The sequence below is a fragment of the Eschrichtius robustus genome, chromosome 13 (assembly GCF_028021215.1).
Source record: "Eschrichtius robustus isolate mEscRob2 chromosome 13, mEscRob2.pri, whole genome shotgun sequence".
Classification (NCBI taxonomy): domain Eukaryota; kingdom Metazoa; phylum Chordata; class Mammalia; order Artiodactyla; family Eschrichtiidae; genus Eschrichtius; species Eschrichtius robustus.
The window spans coordinates 86,069,759-86,086,158 of record NC_090836.1 but is presented as its reverse complement, the minus strand read 5'-3'; the positions used below and the strand labels follow the sequence as shown (position 1 = coordinate 86,086,158).

The window sequence follows — 16,400 nt, the reverse complement described above, 5'->3', positions numbered from 1 at the left end:
GATGCACAGGCTCAGTAGTTGTGGCTCACGGGCCCAGCCGCTCTGCGGCATGTGGGATCTTCCCAGACCAGGGCTCGAACCCGTGTCCCCTGCATTGGCAGGCAGATTCTCAACCACTGTGCCACCAGGGAAGCCCTGTTTTCAGTTTTTTAAGTGGGATACTTAAACATTTTTTAGAATCCCATTTTGATTTATCTATATTGTTTTGAGTTTGTCTCTTAGTTTAGCATTTTCATTTGTTGCTTTATGTGTATATACATAACTTATCACAGTCTACTTGTTTTGTCCTTTTACCAATCCGAGTAAAGTATAGAAATCTTACCTCATTTCTGTCTCTTTACCCAGTTTATAACACAATTGTCTTACATATTTACTCTGCATACATTTTGAATTACATTAGACAGTGTTATAATTTTTGCTTCAACAATCAAACGTGATTTAGAAAACTCAAGAGGAGGAGGAAGGCCTATTATATTTATTTTTGCTTATTGTGTTCTTTCTTTCTTCCTGATTTGTCAAGGTTCCTTCTTTTACCATTTCCTTTCTATTTAGAGAACTTCCTTCAGCCATTCCTTTAAGGATAAGTCTGCTGGCAACAAATTTTCTTAGTTTCCCTTCATCTGAGAATGTGTTGATTTCCCCTTTATTCCCAAGTGATATTTTTGCCAGGTATAGGATTCTGAGTTGACAGTTCTCTTTTTCCAACACTTGAAAAATATTGTGCCACTTTCTTCTGGCTTCCATTATTTTTGAGGAGAAATCTGCTGCCATTCTAATTGTTTTCCCCTATAGGTAAGGTGTCATTTTTTTTCCTCTGGCTGCTTTCAGAAATTTTTCTTTGAAGTTCGTTTTCAGAAGTTTAATTACGACGTGTCTTGGCACGTTTTTCTTTGGGTTTATTCTGTTTGTAGTTTGCTTAGCTTTTGAATCTGTAGGTTTATGTTTCTTGCCAAATTTGGGAAGTTCAAACATTATTTCTTTGAGTACTTTTCAGCTCCACTCTCTTTCTTTTCTCACCTAAGACTCGGGTGACATGAATGTTAGATTTTTTGTTATATTCACACAGGTCCTGGTGACTAATTTTTAAGCCTATTTTCTCTCTGTTATTTTCAGATTGGGCGGTTTTTATTGGTCTGTCTTCCAGTTCACTGATTCTTTTCTCTGTCCCCCCAATTCTGCTATTGAACCTATCCACTGAGATTTTTATTTAAGTTATTATATTTTCAGTTCTAAAATTTACATTTTGTTCTTCTTTATATCATCTATGTTTTTGCTGATACCTTCTTTTTTATTTTATTTTTCTAAGGCCTTCTACTTTTTCATTTGTTTCAAGCATGTTCTAATTGCTGAAGCAGTTTTATCATGGCTGCTTTAAAATTTGTGAAATAATTCTAATATATCTGTCACTTCTCTATCAGCATTTATTGATTGTCTTTTTTTCATTCATTTTGAGTTCTTCCTAATTCCTGCTCTGAAAAGTGAACTTCAGTTGAAACCTGGACATTTTTATATTATGTGATGAGACTCTAGATCTTACATGCACCTTCTGTTTTGGTTTTCTTTCTCTGATACCACTTCAACAGTGTAAGGAAGGGAGCTGTCTCATTATTGCCAGGTGTATGTAGAAGTCCAGGTTCCCAACTTGGCCTCTGTTGACACCCAAGGGAGGAGTTTCTTATTTTGCTGGGTGGGAACAGTCTCCACTGACATCATGGTGAAGGTGGTCTTGTTCCTGCTGGGCAACGGTGAAAGTCCTGATTCTCCATTAGGTCTCCTATGACATTGCCCGAGCAGGGAGGGAATGGGGTGCCTTGTAATAGGCTGGTGGGGGATGGAATCTAGGCTCCCTACTTGGCCTTTTCTGGCATGTGTATGTGGGGGAACAGTTTATTCAGTTTATTCTGGCTGGAATTGAGCAGTTATTATCTAAAAGTTTTCTTTCTTGCTAAGTTGCTCCTTTTCTGGTCTTTGCTGGATTTTTTTGGCCTGCACATGTTGTCATTTCTGGATTGCCAGATTCTTCAGCTCTAAGACTGGGATATGTGGGCCAAAAAGAAAACTCAGAGACCTCACCATTGTATTGTTCTTCAAGTCCTGAAGTCCTAGCTAGTCTGCCTTCTTCTCTCGACCTTTTAGATTCTTCTCTCGACCTTTTAGATTCTTCTTATGTTTGTTTTATATGTAATGTCCAGGAGTCTTAGTTTTATTAGCAGGAGGAATAGGGAAAAGTACACCTACTCCATATTCCTATGAGTGGAAATACATTTTTTATTGCCTAAAGTGTCCTTCATGTCTTGTGGCATTTGCTAAATTTTTATTAGAGAGCATTTTTGTGTTGGAAAGCTGTCTTGCTTCTTTGGAGGTGTTGGAATGGAGAGGACAGACTAATCTTTGGAATAGCCTCTTTTTTAAAAAAATATTTATTTATTTATTTATTTATTTACTTACTTGGTTGTGCTGGGTCTTAGTTGAGGCAGGTGGGCTCCTTCGTTGTGTCAGGTGGGCTCCTTAGTTGCGACGTGCGGGCTCCTTAGTTGTGGCATGCGAACTCTTAGGTGTGGCATGCATGTGGGATCTAGTTCCCTGACCAGGGATCAAACCTGGGCCCCCTGCATTGGGAGCGTGGAGTCTTATCCACTGCGTCACCAGGGAAGTCCCCTAGCCTCTTCTTTCTGAACCTTGAGTGGACTTCACTGTTTTTAGCATCCAAGCCTCAGCATGGACTCTTCCCCCTGTATGGAGTACCCTTCAACTGTCTAAGTCTTATTTGTTCTTCAAGTTTCAACTTAAACATTATTTTTCAAAAAGGCCCTTTCTGTTCCCTGGATAGGTTTGAGTTCCCCTCTACCAAATGTTCCCAGAGCACCTTGTATTTCTCGTATCATCCCCATTACAATACTTTATTGCAGTTATTTATTTAATGTCTGTTTTACTAAATAGTTTATAACTCCATGAAGGTGAGGATTATGACATTGTTCTTTGATACTGTATCAAATACCTGGTGCCTACTGCAGTGTCCAGGACAAAGTAGACATTCTACAAATTCAGGTTGAATGTACCTATTTATGTATTGGTTCATAAATATCTACTTATCTGATCACACCTAAGTGGTCCATGAAACTTCCATGGCCACCTGGGCTCCAACTCTGGGACCAGGACCCAGAAACTTGAAGGTTAATGCTGGGCACAGCAAGTCCTCCAGGCTCATGCTTCAGACCCAACTTGGGTCCTTCCTGGTTGGTGGTTGCTTAGGGCATACCAGTTGTTAAAATAGTGTGATCTCGTTCTGATTATATGAATTAGTGAATGAATGAATTAGGTCCAGAAGCTCTAAGCTTACCTGGTACAACTAAGCCATAACCAACAAAACTCCTCTTTGTGTGCTTTCCTCCATAGTCTGCATTATTACTTATAGTTCTTATTGTGGTTGATTTCTCCTTTTTCATATACCGGCTCTGGCCTGAGTGTAGATAATAAGATATTCTAGGAGAGTCATCATAGCTCCAAGGCAATTCTTCCTTGCTTTATCTCTAGCCAAGGTCTTATTTCCTGAGATGGGTATTTTGGGGGGTATATTCCTTGTATCTCCAAAACTGGCTCTAGGTCACACTGTCGCAGTGGCCACTACATGGGCCAAGTGACTTCTTTCACATTTTGCATAAAGTCTACCTTCCTTCCTACTGGACTCTGGTTCAAGAGACACTGTGAAATGACTCCTTAGGATCATATCCTGAGTCCATATCCTCCTCAAACACTAGTTCTCCTCTATCATCATATCGTCACTCCTTTCCCTAGTCCACGAGGTAAGCCTCCTTTTTTTTTTTTTTTTTTTAACCCAGGACTGCAGTCTATATGCTCTAAAATTTTTCTTGACCTGATATATTTTTTTTTTTGATTTATTCATTCTGTTCTATCTGTCACTTTTACTCTGTGGACAAACCGGTGTGTCCCTGATTCTTCTTTTACGGTTCTGCCCACTTTCAAAAATTAGCCGTTTGAATATTGGGAACACACATCTCTTGAAAGTTTCAGCTATTTGCATTTCTCTATTCTTCATACTGTACATTTTTTTTCACTATCATGATTTTGGCATCTCTACATCAAAGCAAAGGTTGCAATTAACCAGTTAGGTTTAAATCTTTCTACATGATTTGATCAATCTTTTTTTTAACCATACTTCTCATTCTAGTTCTATCCTTAGGAAATCAAGGATAGCATTGGGTTTCATTGCCATCTCTGGTCTCTTAGCAGTACTTATCCACAATCTTCTTTTGCAGGGGATTTTGAGACTACCAAAGCACAAAGGAGTGATGTGGTTGATTATTAATATCTACAAGAACAATACCAGGAGGAGTAGTGTCCCTCTTGTCCCATGATTCTCTAACCTCTTTACATTTTGCTTTTTTTATTGAGGGTACTTGAATGAACTGATGGAACTTGTGACAGAGAAGCAGAAGCTTCCAAGTTCTGATTATCTCTTTGTCAATGGCAAGGCTGCCAGGATTGTCAGGAGGAGGCTGAATACTTTAAATCCTCATCTTGATGAAATTACTTTAAAGCATTTTAACTTTGGATTTGAAATTGCTAATTGATGACTTTTTATTATTTTTGTAGGCAGCACTCAGCATATTTGGCATGGTTGGGGGACCACTTCTGGGCTTATTTGCTTTGGGGATTTTGGTTCCCTTTGCCAACTCAATAGTAAGTATTAAAAATGAATATGTGTAAAGCCTACTTTTCCAACTGCAGTAGCGTCTCTATAATTTTTTCTCAATTGTAAAGATATGGTTCCTTTGATATTTGTCATTAGTGACCTGTCTTGATGACTTAAATTACTCATATTGACTTTGTTGGGATACACAATGAACGTACTATGCATTGGGACCCTGCATGTGTGAAACTAAATGGAAACTACCAGAATAATATATATTATGAATATCATATAATTAAATTATATAATAACATAATGATATTTATAACTAAAATATAATATTATAGAGTATTATATAACATAACTAAAGGATATATATTATGAAACAATATACAATATGATATGTAATATATATTACAATATATATTATGAATATTATATAACTAAGGAACAACATTTTGTACGCATCTACTTTTTTGCCCTTCTTGAAAATTAATCGCTAGGACTTAAAGGAGATCAACAGGCTCAGATATGCAAGATTTCAGGGCAGTAGAGCTGAGGATACCTGTGACTAGCTGGAGTACAGTAAAGAGAATAAATAGGATAAGATCTTCACCACTTTGGTCAGAAAATTTATACTCCTGATATTTAAAGATGTAGCTCCAGCAACATGGTTTTAGACCCAAAGGGGTGATTATAACTGGGAATTGTATTCAGAAAGAGGTAATAGCTCATTTCTTCTACGTAGACATATCTGTGCTTTGAGGCCAAGTTTTGTTTAGAATAAGTGAAATTGAAATTACTTCTCTGAAATCCAGGAGGAACTCCACTAGTTCAGTCCTGCTGTAAGCTGAAGTTCAGGAAAAGCTGGTAATGTATGTGTGGTTGTTTCAGACAGATGGAGAATAACTGCAGAACTATGACTTTACATTTAGAATTCCATTTCCTCATGAGGCATTAGGAATTGGTAAGGCAGATACTAATAAGGGCTATTATCATTGTTATTATTGTTAACAGTAATTCTCAACGAAGTGTCATATGAAAAGCTAGTTTGGCAGAAATTAATCAAAATGAAAGAGAGCAGTTTGAAAGAGAGAACCTCAGAATGTTGACGCTTTGATGAGATTCTTTGCATTATGAAATGCATAGTGGTTTGTTGAGTGCCTGAAATATTAAAAGAAGTCTGACTTTTGATTTTTGACATTTATTTCCACCATGAGTTGCCTCCAGAAATGCTATAGCTGACTAGGTCCAACACGCCCTTAGCAGGGGAAGTAAGAACTGTTATTCCTGTCATAATATCTGATCATTATTCTTAAAGGAAGGGGAGAAATTTCACCACAGAGGAAGGGGCTTCCCAGCTCAAGATTTGCTTTCATCTCCATCATTTGGAACTAGGGCTTAAATCATTCAAGGACTGACTGACTGATCAAAAATACTTGGATTACTGGTGAAAAGCAGGCAGGGGAGCTCACGTCTTCCAAAGACTGGGAAACCAAATGTCTTCAGAGAGGAAATCTCCACTTACCTCTAGAGATGGTTTGGTTGTATGTACCATTGCAGTCATTTGTGAAAACAGCTTGCTATTTTCCCCTAATTTTCTTGCAGTACAATTACAGTCATGCATGTTGCTATGTATAGGAATAAATTCTGTGGATGTTTTCTTCTTCATATCTGTTGCTGCTCAGATGGCATGCCATTTTTTCACAGATTAAATAAAAATAGAGGGAACAATTGGCCTGAAGTCAGCTGCATGACTGTTGTAGTTATTGGGTAAAGAGACAAGGAGGCCAAAACAGAGTGCTGGCCATGGAAACAGAGTGGAAGGAATGGAATTATGAGACAAAGGAAAAGAAAAATGAGCAGGAATTGGTGATTGGCGAGATAGAGATATGAATTACGGAGGTGGGGTTCCAGAGACCTCAGGGCTTTGGGCTGAGGGACCAGGGACCCATGCTGCTCTTGGCAAGAGGCAAGGAGCTTACAGGGGAAAAGAATTTTAGGAGGGGACTGGTAAATTTGGCTTGGACCATGTTGAGCTTAAGCTCCTAATGTTAATTTCCATTTCAAAGCAAATTGTATTATTTTTTTTAAGAAGCACTCCTGTTTTGCAGGGAGCACTTGTGGGTCTGCTGGCTGGATTTGCCATTTCTTTGTGGGTCGGAATTGGAGCTCAACTTTATCCTCCACTTCCTGAGAGAACTATGCCATTAAGCCTTGAAACCTACGGCTGTAACAGCACATACAATGGGACAGATTGGATGACAACCACAGAAATGCCATATTCTACCAGTGCTTTTCAAGTATACAACATTGAAAGGTATTGAATTGAGCTTTATAATGTTGTATTTTTTAAAATGTGTGTGACAGGTAGAGAACCCCAGTTGCTTTTCTTGCCTTCAAGATTTTGCCTAATTCTGAAATGGGGAAAGCCCATGTGGCTTTCTGGCTATTATATTTTGTTCAGAAATAGCAAAAAATGCCATATTTTCTTAGTTTCAATAGAAACGTCTACCTCACCTACAGATGCAGAGAAGACTTGAATAGTAACAAAAAAAATTCTTTTATGGGTAAATGCTGATAAATACTGGCTCCAGTTGAATGAAAAATTGCCTCTGTCCACTGAAAAACTTTTAAAATGAAAAGTAAAATGATAAAAGACACATTGCATATATAGTTTTTGAAGTATAGCCTTTACCAACTAAAAGCTACAGTTTATCTAAATATGTTGGATAATTGCTATTTGTTCAGTTTTAAAGATTCCAAATCTTTAGAGCATTGGCAATAAGTCACAGCGGTGATCTTCCTGCTAGAGTTTTCAGTTATGCAGTACATTTTTGAGCTTCTGGATATTGATATTGTCTGATTTAATGAAATGATGTAGACCTTTTTTTTAATATCACTATTTCACTGCACAGTGGATGTGAGGGCAAGACTACCCTTAGTGGATATATATCAATACCTCTCCAGCCTTAAAGCACAAAACCCATGGATACATTCAAGGAATAAGAAGATGAGGCCACTTCCCCTAAAGTATTGCCCCAGTTCCAGCTTGCCTAGAATGAAACCATTGGAGAATCATTCCAGTTGAGACAAGACATGGCATCTCCCTCTTAAAATGGACACACTCCTGGGAGAAAGAATGTGACCATACATATAAACATCATTGGTGATTTATGTCCCAGAGGGAATTCAGCAGTGAGAACACTTATCAGTGGGAGTTCAAGGCTGGTAAACTCTGCATGGGTAGAGAGAAAAGATAGTTCCAGAGCCTGAGGCATATATGGGGGAAGGTTTGACTAGGTGGGGAGCTGTGGTGAGAGGGGTGCACAGAAATACAGTGAGTAGTCCGGATAAGCATGAGTGCACTAATGGGGGGGGGTAGTCAGGAAGTCATTAGAGAGTGAAAAAGGGAGCAATTATTAATTAAGTGTAAGTAGGAGGACGTTGAAGTTGTGCTTTTTGTTTTACAATTTTGCTTAGCATTTGTCCTGATTATGTAAATGTCTCTTTTAATTTAAAAGAGTAAGGCAAATTGGTTATTCAGATTTCTGAAACAAATAAATTAGCTGAGGTTTACTATGTGCCTGGTAACCATAACAATCACTTTTATATGTTAGCTTATTTATAAAATAACTCAGCTAATAAACAAGAATTTTTGAGCATGAACTATGCACCCGGCACTGGGCTGACCGTTTATGTAATATCCATAGACAGTCTTCCCCTCCCATCCACCGTGGTTCCTGCCTTCCAGGCAATTATAATCTAGCTGGAGAGAACATGCTACTATGCACAAAACAAGGAACTCAGTACGCATGATAAGTATAATAACTAGCTAATAAATAGTTGAAAGTCTTTGTTAAAAGAATGATTATAAACAAAGTTGGAGTGTAGATTAGCACAGACTTCAGGATCTACTAATACTTGAAGAATGCAGAAGTTGGCTAGAGGAGAAGGTCTGGAAAGTTATTCTTGTCACAGAAAACGACCAAAAGGGAAGTTGAACAAGAGAATAAACAATTAAACAATGTTGTGAACAGTAGTATTCATAGGCTCTCATGGGATCCAGGAGGAGGAAGAACCTAACTCTTCCTGGGTGGAAGATGCTTCTTAGAGAAGTATTCCGTGAACTGGAGTTAATCAGGTGAACAGGACTGGGCAGAGGGGACAAAAGGAAGATGGAGCATATGTTGCAGAATGAAGGCAACATATGCAGAGGCATGAAGGCCTGAAGCCACATGGCATCTTAGGAAATCGTGCATAGCTCAGTATGGCTAGAGTCCAAGGGGAATGAACGCACAGCTAAAGGCGAAGTAAGATACTTTTTGGTTGCGTTAGGTATTGGGTTTCAATTACCCAGATTCAGTTTTTATTTAAGTTTCTAGTACTTGATGGGTACATATTGGTAGCTTGTTGTGCTTTTAACTTGCATTTCCCTTATGATTAATGAAGTTCAATACCTTTTTACATGTTTATTGGCCATTCGTATAACTACTTTTGTGACTTGTCTGTTGAAATCTTTGGTCCATTTTTAAGTGGGTTCTCTGTCCTTTTCTTATTTATTTAGGATTTCTTGATATATTCTAGATACAAGATAAGTTTTGAAAATATTTTTCTCCCATTCTGTGGCTTGCCTTTTTACTCTTTTAGTGATGCTTTTTAGTGGTCAGAATTTCTTAATTTTAATTGAGTTCAACTTATCAGTCTTTTCCTATATGGGTAGTCCTTCGTGAATTCCGTTTAAGAAATCTTTGCCTACCCTAAGGTCATAAAGCTATTCCTCTATTTTTTTTATTTAAAAGCTTTCTCGTTCACCATTTCCATTTGGGAAATGTAATCCACTTCGGAATTGATTTCAAGTGATCAAGGTTCATTTTTTCCCATATGGATATTCTTTTTTTTTGGACTAGAAGAAACATTTTATTTTTATTTTTTTTTCACAACTCACACACGAACACTGTATTTTATTTTTACAAGAGATAAATCACCTGACACCAGGCATTGTAAATGGATGACCACAACAAAAGCAACAATGATTGCAACTACCAAACACAAAACACACTCATACTATGTCATAATATTGACATTCAGTCCAGTAATCCTCTACTGTAACAGCTCCTTTACTTTGCAGTGAAAATTGATTTGTATATTTTTTGCCTCTGAGTCCTTGTGGGATTTCTTTTTATTCAAACAGAAAGTCACAAAAATTATAATCATCCTCATCAGTTCACTCAGTCCCGTGTAATTAATTTTTGTTTTCATCTTGATCTTTTGTTAGTACTTTTATGAATTCATCAGTTTTCCATTAGAGTTCTGAAAATGCTTATTCATTCAGTTCAGCAGTATAGTCAGTTACCAGAAACCTGTACTTGTCAGAGTCTTTTCCATGAATTCCTTGAAGATGAAACCCTTTTATAGGAACATTTTTGCGAAAGCATCAGAGTACACCCAGAACTGTCTGTAAATGACAGAAGACTTAAAAATGACCCAAATGGATAGTCTATTAACCAAGCACCATTTATTGAACGGAGCCTCCTTTTGTCCCACTTTGCAATGCAGTGGCAACTTTGACTTAAACAAATGTCTGTTTTTCTGTGGGTCTGTTTTTCAATTTTCTATTCGGTTCTATTTTGTCTGTCTTTGGCCCAATATATCACATTATCTTAATTTAACTAGCTAACCTCTATTTTTCCCTTCTTTCTGGGATGTTGACTCCTCAAGTTCTAACTGCCATGATCTCTCTGAGGTCTTCAAAAACCTGCCTCCTCCCATTTCCCAGTTTTCATATTTTGTTCTTGGCAGGATGGTGGGTCTACTCTATCAAAGCTGAAAGTGGAATCCTAGAGCAATTGTTTTAGAAGCAGATCAGGTCATGTCACTCCTCCACCTAAAATACTGCAATGTGCCCTCCAAGTTCATCCATGTTGCTGCAAATGGAAGTGAAATAAGTCAGACAAAGACAGATACTGTATGATATCACTTATATGTGGGATCTAAAAAATATAACATACTAGTGACTGTAACAAAAAAGAAGCAGACTCACAGATATAGAGAACATACTGGTGGTTGCCAGTGGGGAGAGGGAAGGGGCAGAGGGGCAATATAGGGGTAGGGGATTAAGAGGTACAAACTATTAGGTATAAAATAAGCTACAAGGATATATTGTACAACATGGGGAGTATAGCCAATATTTTATAATGAATATAAATGGAGTATAACCTTTAAAACTTATGAATCACTATATTGTACACCTGTAACATATAATATTACACATCGACTCTAATAAAATGTAAATTTAAAAAATAAAAATAAAATAAAATAATAAAAATACTGCAATGTGTGCCGCTATCCAGAGAGTAAGATCCAAACTCATCCAAGTCCTACAAAAAGACCTCTTATCTCATCTTGTACCATTCTGTATCTTGTTCGTTATGCTACTGTCTGCTGGTGTTTACCTCTCTCTGGAGTGCTTTCTCAAGAACTTTTGTTATGCAGATCTCAGTTCAAATGTCTCTTCTTCACAAAGACTTTCCCTGACCACTCCTTGTAGTGTAGTTCCTTTTTTCTACCCTGTTAGCGTCACATTACCTTGTTTCATTTTCCTTATATACTTTCCACCAGTGGGAATTATTATGTTTATTAATTTGTTTACTTGTTCATTACATTTCTCTATTAGAATGTAAACTTTCTGAGGGCAGGAACAACCTTATCCAGCTTTTTTATGGCAGACTTTCCAATAACAAGAACAGTACCTGGGACACAAAGCAGAGTTGAATGAATAAACATGGACATTTAGTATTCTAGTATGTGGTTAAGATTAAGTCATACTTTTAATTCCTGATCCAATAAGATAAAATTGGGACAGCAGATGTGGACATTAAAAACATGATTAAATATTATATTTTGACTTTGCCATGAGGTTTATTGACACATACTGTTAGCTGCTAGTGGCATGCATGAAATCTTACCGTTATGCTTTTGCTCTCTCTTAGGACTCCACTGATGGATAACTGGTATTCTTTATCGTATCTATACTTCAGTACTGTTGGAACCTTGTTAACGATATTTGTGGGAATGCTTATCAGTTTACCAACAGGTAACTAAACATTAGTATTGCTGTATTACCGCTACATTAGTTTTTACTATATCTGTTTTATAGGTATTTATGTTATTTTACTATAGTTCTAACAACTAGTTTAATTATTTGCTCCATTTTACTCATGGGAAATTTTACGGCCTGATCTTGAAAACAGAAGACCCACCTCAATTTGAATCTTTGTTATGCCATTTATTAGCTGAAAGAACTTATAGCTATAAGTCTATATAGCTACTACATAGCTACTCTGAGCCTTAGCTATCCTATGTATAAAATGAGGATAATAATTGACCTGCCTATCTCACAGGTCTCTGTGAGATAAAAATAAAATTCTTGAAGAAATTGTGTATAGCTACTACAATGCTAAGGATTTTACACATACCATTACAATAGCTCTGTGCCATGATCTTCTCATTGTCCTGCACTGACTCTTTGTAAAGAAGTATACACATGTAAGGAATAATAATTATGATCTTTATATCTAAACATAGTGTGAAGGCTTTTCTCAGATGTTCGTAAACTTTAAAAAAATAATTTTTAAAGGAAATCAAACCAATACTACACATAGCATACACAGCTCTGTGGGATTGCTATAGAACTGTTACCCTGGGACTTCATTTTGTCCTCGTTCTGTGAATTCTCTTGGTCTCCCTCCAGTGTTGGATTCCCTGCTGCCTGTATCCCATTACTCCTAATTCTTGTTTACACCCTTAACTGAATGGGGCACATCCTATACCACATTCTTGAGAAAGGGTGGACAAGAGATCTTGGAAACATTGCATAGCTGAAAAAAAAAGTCTTTAATTCCTCCTTATACTTGATAATTGCTGATAATTTGAGTAGAGAGTCCTAGGTTGAGAGTAACTTTCTTGTTCCTGGAGGCTGTGTTACTTCTCTTCTACTTGCCTTGTTGCTGTTGAGAATACCAGTGCCCTGCTGCCTGCTGGCGGTTCACATGTGACCCATTTCACAATGACTGCCTTGCCCTAGCCCCTCAGGAGGGTTTCAATCTGACGACCCATGTCCTGCAGTTCTAGGGCACTTTCCTATATTATTTCTTTTGTAATTTCCTGCCATTTTCTGTTTTCTCTTTCTGGAAACTCCTGTTAGTCAAATGTTTTAAACTTGGACAGTCCTTCTGATTTTCTTATCTTTTCTCTCCTATTTTCCATCTCTGTGTCTCTTAGGTTTACTACATGGGTTATTTTTAAAATGACTTTTCCAGTAATTTTCAAAGGAGTGCTCTGATTCAGTTTTGAAGTGCTCTGATTCAGTTTTCAGTTTGTGTCTCTCCAGCACCTGGTAGAGTCTCTAGAACATGGTAGGCACTCAACAATATTGAATGAATTAATTTTAAGGTTGAACCCATCTCCTGAACAACAGAGGTTCCCTTAATTAAAAATCTAGTATTTATACTAAAATGGTGTTTCTCAAACTTTAGAGGGCAGAAAATCACCTTGGAAATTTGGTAAAAATTTTTTGGTAAAAATCAGGACTCAGTGGCTCCACCCACAGAGGTTCTAATTGGGTCAGTCCAGGTTGGAATCCAGGAATCTGCATGTTCAGTACATCTCCTAGGTGATTTGGATAGAGGTAGTTGGAGAACAACTCTTTGAGATACACAGTTTTAAAAGCCTCCTCTCTGATTCACAAACCAAATACCGGGCCAAAGAATAATTTTTGTAGAGCAAAACTTTAGGGAAGAGAATTTGGATCAAGCACCTATCATCATACTGGTTTTCATTTAAATAATTTATCCAACAATTCATAATTTCCTGCATTTCTTCACACATTCATAGCCACTAAACTGGGGAAGGGCAACTCCATCAAGCAGAGGTTTGATATTTTATTGGTAGATCATGAAGGATGCATTTAAACCAGTTTTCCTACCAGTATTGGGCCAGATGACTCTTCCCTAGTTGATACCAGATGAGACAGTTGGCTTGCATTTAAGAACCACCTTATTTATCTTTAAACACTAGATGCATATGTATCCCAGTGAGAGGCTTGCAGAATCTGAGACTGACTGAGGGAAGAGAAATGGCAGGCTAAGTCTCCAGCACTATTTAAAAGACTCTTTCTCTTTGTGTTTTATAAGTGCATAGAAGTAAATGTGCCCAAGTTAAATGTGTGTATGATGGTCCATCACTGGGTAGTTACAGATATCTTTTTAACAATGTAAATAATGTATGTTTTTCAGGAGGAAGAAAACAAAACATAGACCGCAGTTTCCTACTAACCAAAGAGGACTTTTTATCCAATTTTGACATTTTTAAGAAAGTGAGTTGGCTTTCTTTTTCCTTAAATTAGTAAGATTGTGCTTTTATCACCAGGACAGAATACTAGTTAGTCCTCAGACTTTCTTTTGGACAAGGAAGGTATTTGCCTTCCTTTTTTTAATGATTTATTTCTGTTGTTTATCTCTGCCTCAATAGACTACGAAGCTGATTTAGAGAAACAAAAGTAGTAGTAACAATTATTTAGAGTTGAACGAACAGTTTCTTTTTTCTAATCACCATGTTAACATTTTCTTTTAGAAGAAGCAAGTGTTAGACTATAAACCTCATCCAACAGAAGATGGTGGAACTGATAACCCTGGCTTCAACCATGTTGAATTGAACTCCACAGATCAAAGTGGCAAGACCAATGGGACTCGTTTGTGAAGTAGCTGTGATGCTAAATTATCTTAAACAGTGTCCCAGTTTTATATGTTTTTTAAGATAATTGGATCAGGTTTAGATTTTTTTTTGTCCTATCATGAGTGTTTTGGGGGAACTTTGGGGGGATACATTTTTGTTAAAGCAAATTTTGACTTTTACTTTCTATACTCATTAATTGATGCTACTCTGCAGGTAAGAGTTTCAGCATCAGTATTTTCCTCTATCTCTCTACTATTATTTCAGTGAAGCTGTAGTTGTGAAAGTTGTGAAAGTTTTGAAAGTTGTGACTACATATGTGCTGAAAAGCTAATACACACATACTCGATGGTCAAAAGCATATTCTTAAATTAGGGCATCATTAAAAATATTTCCTTGCATTTGGTGCTAGCATATATTTTGGGGTTTGCTGAAATCATAATTAACATTGAAAAGGACCTCTCTCCCTCCTACCACATACTCTATTCTTAGGGAGCAATGAAGTGACAGGTCTGTGCTGTCTCGATCTTTGCTTCTCATCAACCCCTATCAGCCCAGGGCACGTTTATTCTTGGAATTGATTCTGGCTCGGGAGGGTGTTAATCAAGAAGCATCCTGTTTGGGACAGAACATGGGCCCAATGGTCAAGGTCTTTTTGGTGCTATGCATCTCTTCTTGTGCCGTTTTGCTTGTTAACTAGAGTTCCTGGCCATTGGCTGCTTATATTGCCTTTCTTAGACTCTGGTTCCTATCTGGATTCCTGGTTTCTCACCCACTAACTTTGGTTTTGTTGCACATTTTACCTTTGCTCCCCTGCCTAATTTCCTGTTCACTCTATTGCCTTGGGCTTGTGTATGTCTTGAGACACCCAATGTGAATCATGCTACTGCAGATCCTGGGTCACTGCGTCCCGGCCTATAAATATAAACTCCCATGAGCCTTATACTGACCAAAGTACTTTCAACTAGGTACTTACAGATTTGGTGATCCAAGAACATTTACACAATTAAAAATGGGTAAGCTCTGTGGAATTAGGTGATTCCATTGAATGCTATGAAGCTGAATGTCAACTAATTTGCAATGATTTAAATTTAAAGGTACATATGCTTGGACACATTGAAGTCCAATATATCCACCTGGTTGATGAGCTAAATTACATAGGCAAATACTACTATTTTTGTTTAGTGTTCCGGAATTACTGAATATATGCTATGTTCCATGCTTTAAAATTTCAAGTAGCAATCTCAAAGTTTATTTTGTTTATTTTCCTACATTTCTAGCTAAGACTTTGGTTACAGGCTTTCATCAATAACTTATTTTTTTCTACAGTTCACACATTAGATACTGTTTAGAAGGGTTTTTTTTTTAGCATTACACTGTTTTAAAATAATAATGTGTGAAATATTTAGGTACATTAAAATATTTTATGATTAAATAATTTTTGCTTATTGTCTGATATTTAGGTGAGCATGCTGTACAGAGGTTGGCAATTAAAAACATTAAGAAATGTTTTTAATGTTAATGTTTATGTTTTTAATGTTTTATTCGTGTTATTAAACAATAAAAAAATAAGAAATAGCATTAATCTAAAGCAAAGAGATTTATACATTTAAATTAATGATATATTCACATATTTTCTATGTGTATAGTTATTTTTTAATCAACATATTTGTAAGCATACATCAAACTTTGTAACTCTTTCTATGATTTTTTAATGAGTAGGAAGATATAATCTTATTTGTTTTATGTGAGTGTGATTTGAACTATTGTTATTTATTTAGTAATTCTAAATGCACATGTGTGTACTTTCCTTCAATTTTGGAAATCAAAATCAGGTTATTTAAATAATTTTTTCTCTTTTCTGACTGCCAAGGAGTTATGGAATATATTCTTAATGAGAGATATAATACTTCCATTCTTGTCCACTTTCTTTTAGGAAAATATGTCTTTGTGACATTAGGAATTGTCAATATTTTACTTTTATAAACACATGAGAGTACCGGATTTCTATCTTAAG

General features: G+C 36.8%; 1 protein-coding gene across 1 annotated transcript in view; it reads left to right on the top strand.

The window, feature by feature from the left end:
- The window catches only part of SLC5A8 (solute carrier family 5 member 8), a 54,558-nt gene extending 40,082 nt beyond the window's left edge, over positions 1–14,476 (top strand). Inside the window, exons 11-15 of the mRNA XM_068560824.1 lie at positions 4,615–4,701; positions 6,766–6,971; positions 11,644–11,747; positions 13,948–14,027; positions 14,285–14,476. Of these exons, the coding sequence (XP_068416925.1) occupies positions 4,615–4,701; positions 6,766–6,971; positions 11,644–11,747; positions 13,948–14,027; positions 14,285–14,410 (603 nt within the window). The 3' untranslated portion in view covers positions 14,411–14,476. The remainder of the gene's footprint in view (positions 1–4,614; positions 4,702–6,765; positions 6,972–11,643; positions 11,748–13,947; positions 14,028–14,284) is intronic.
- The last annotated feature ends 1,924 nt before the right edge of the window (positions 14,477–16,400 follow it).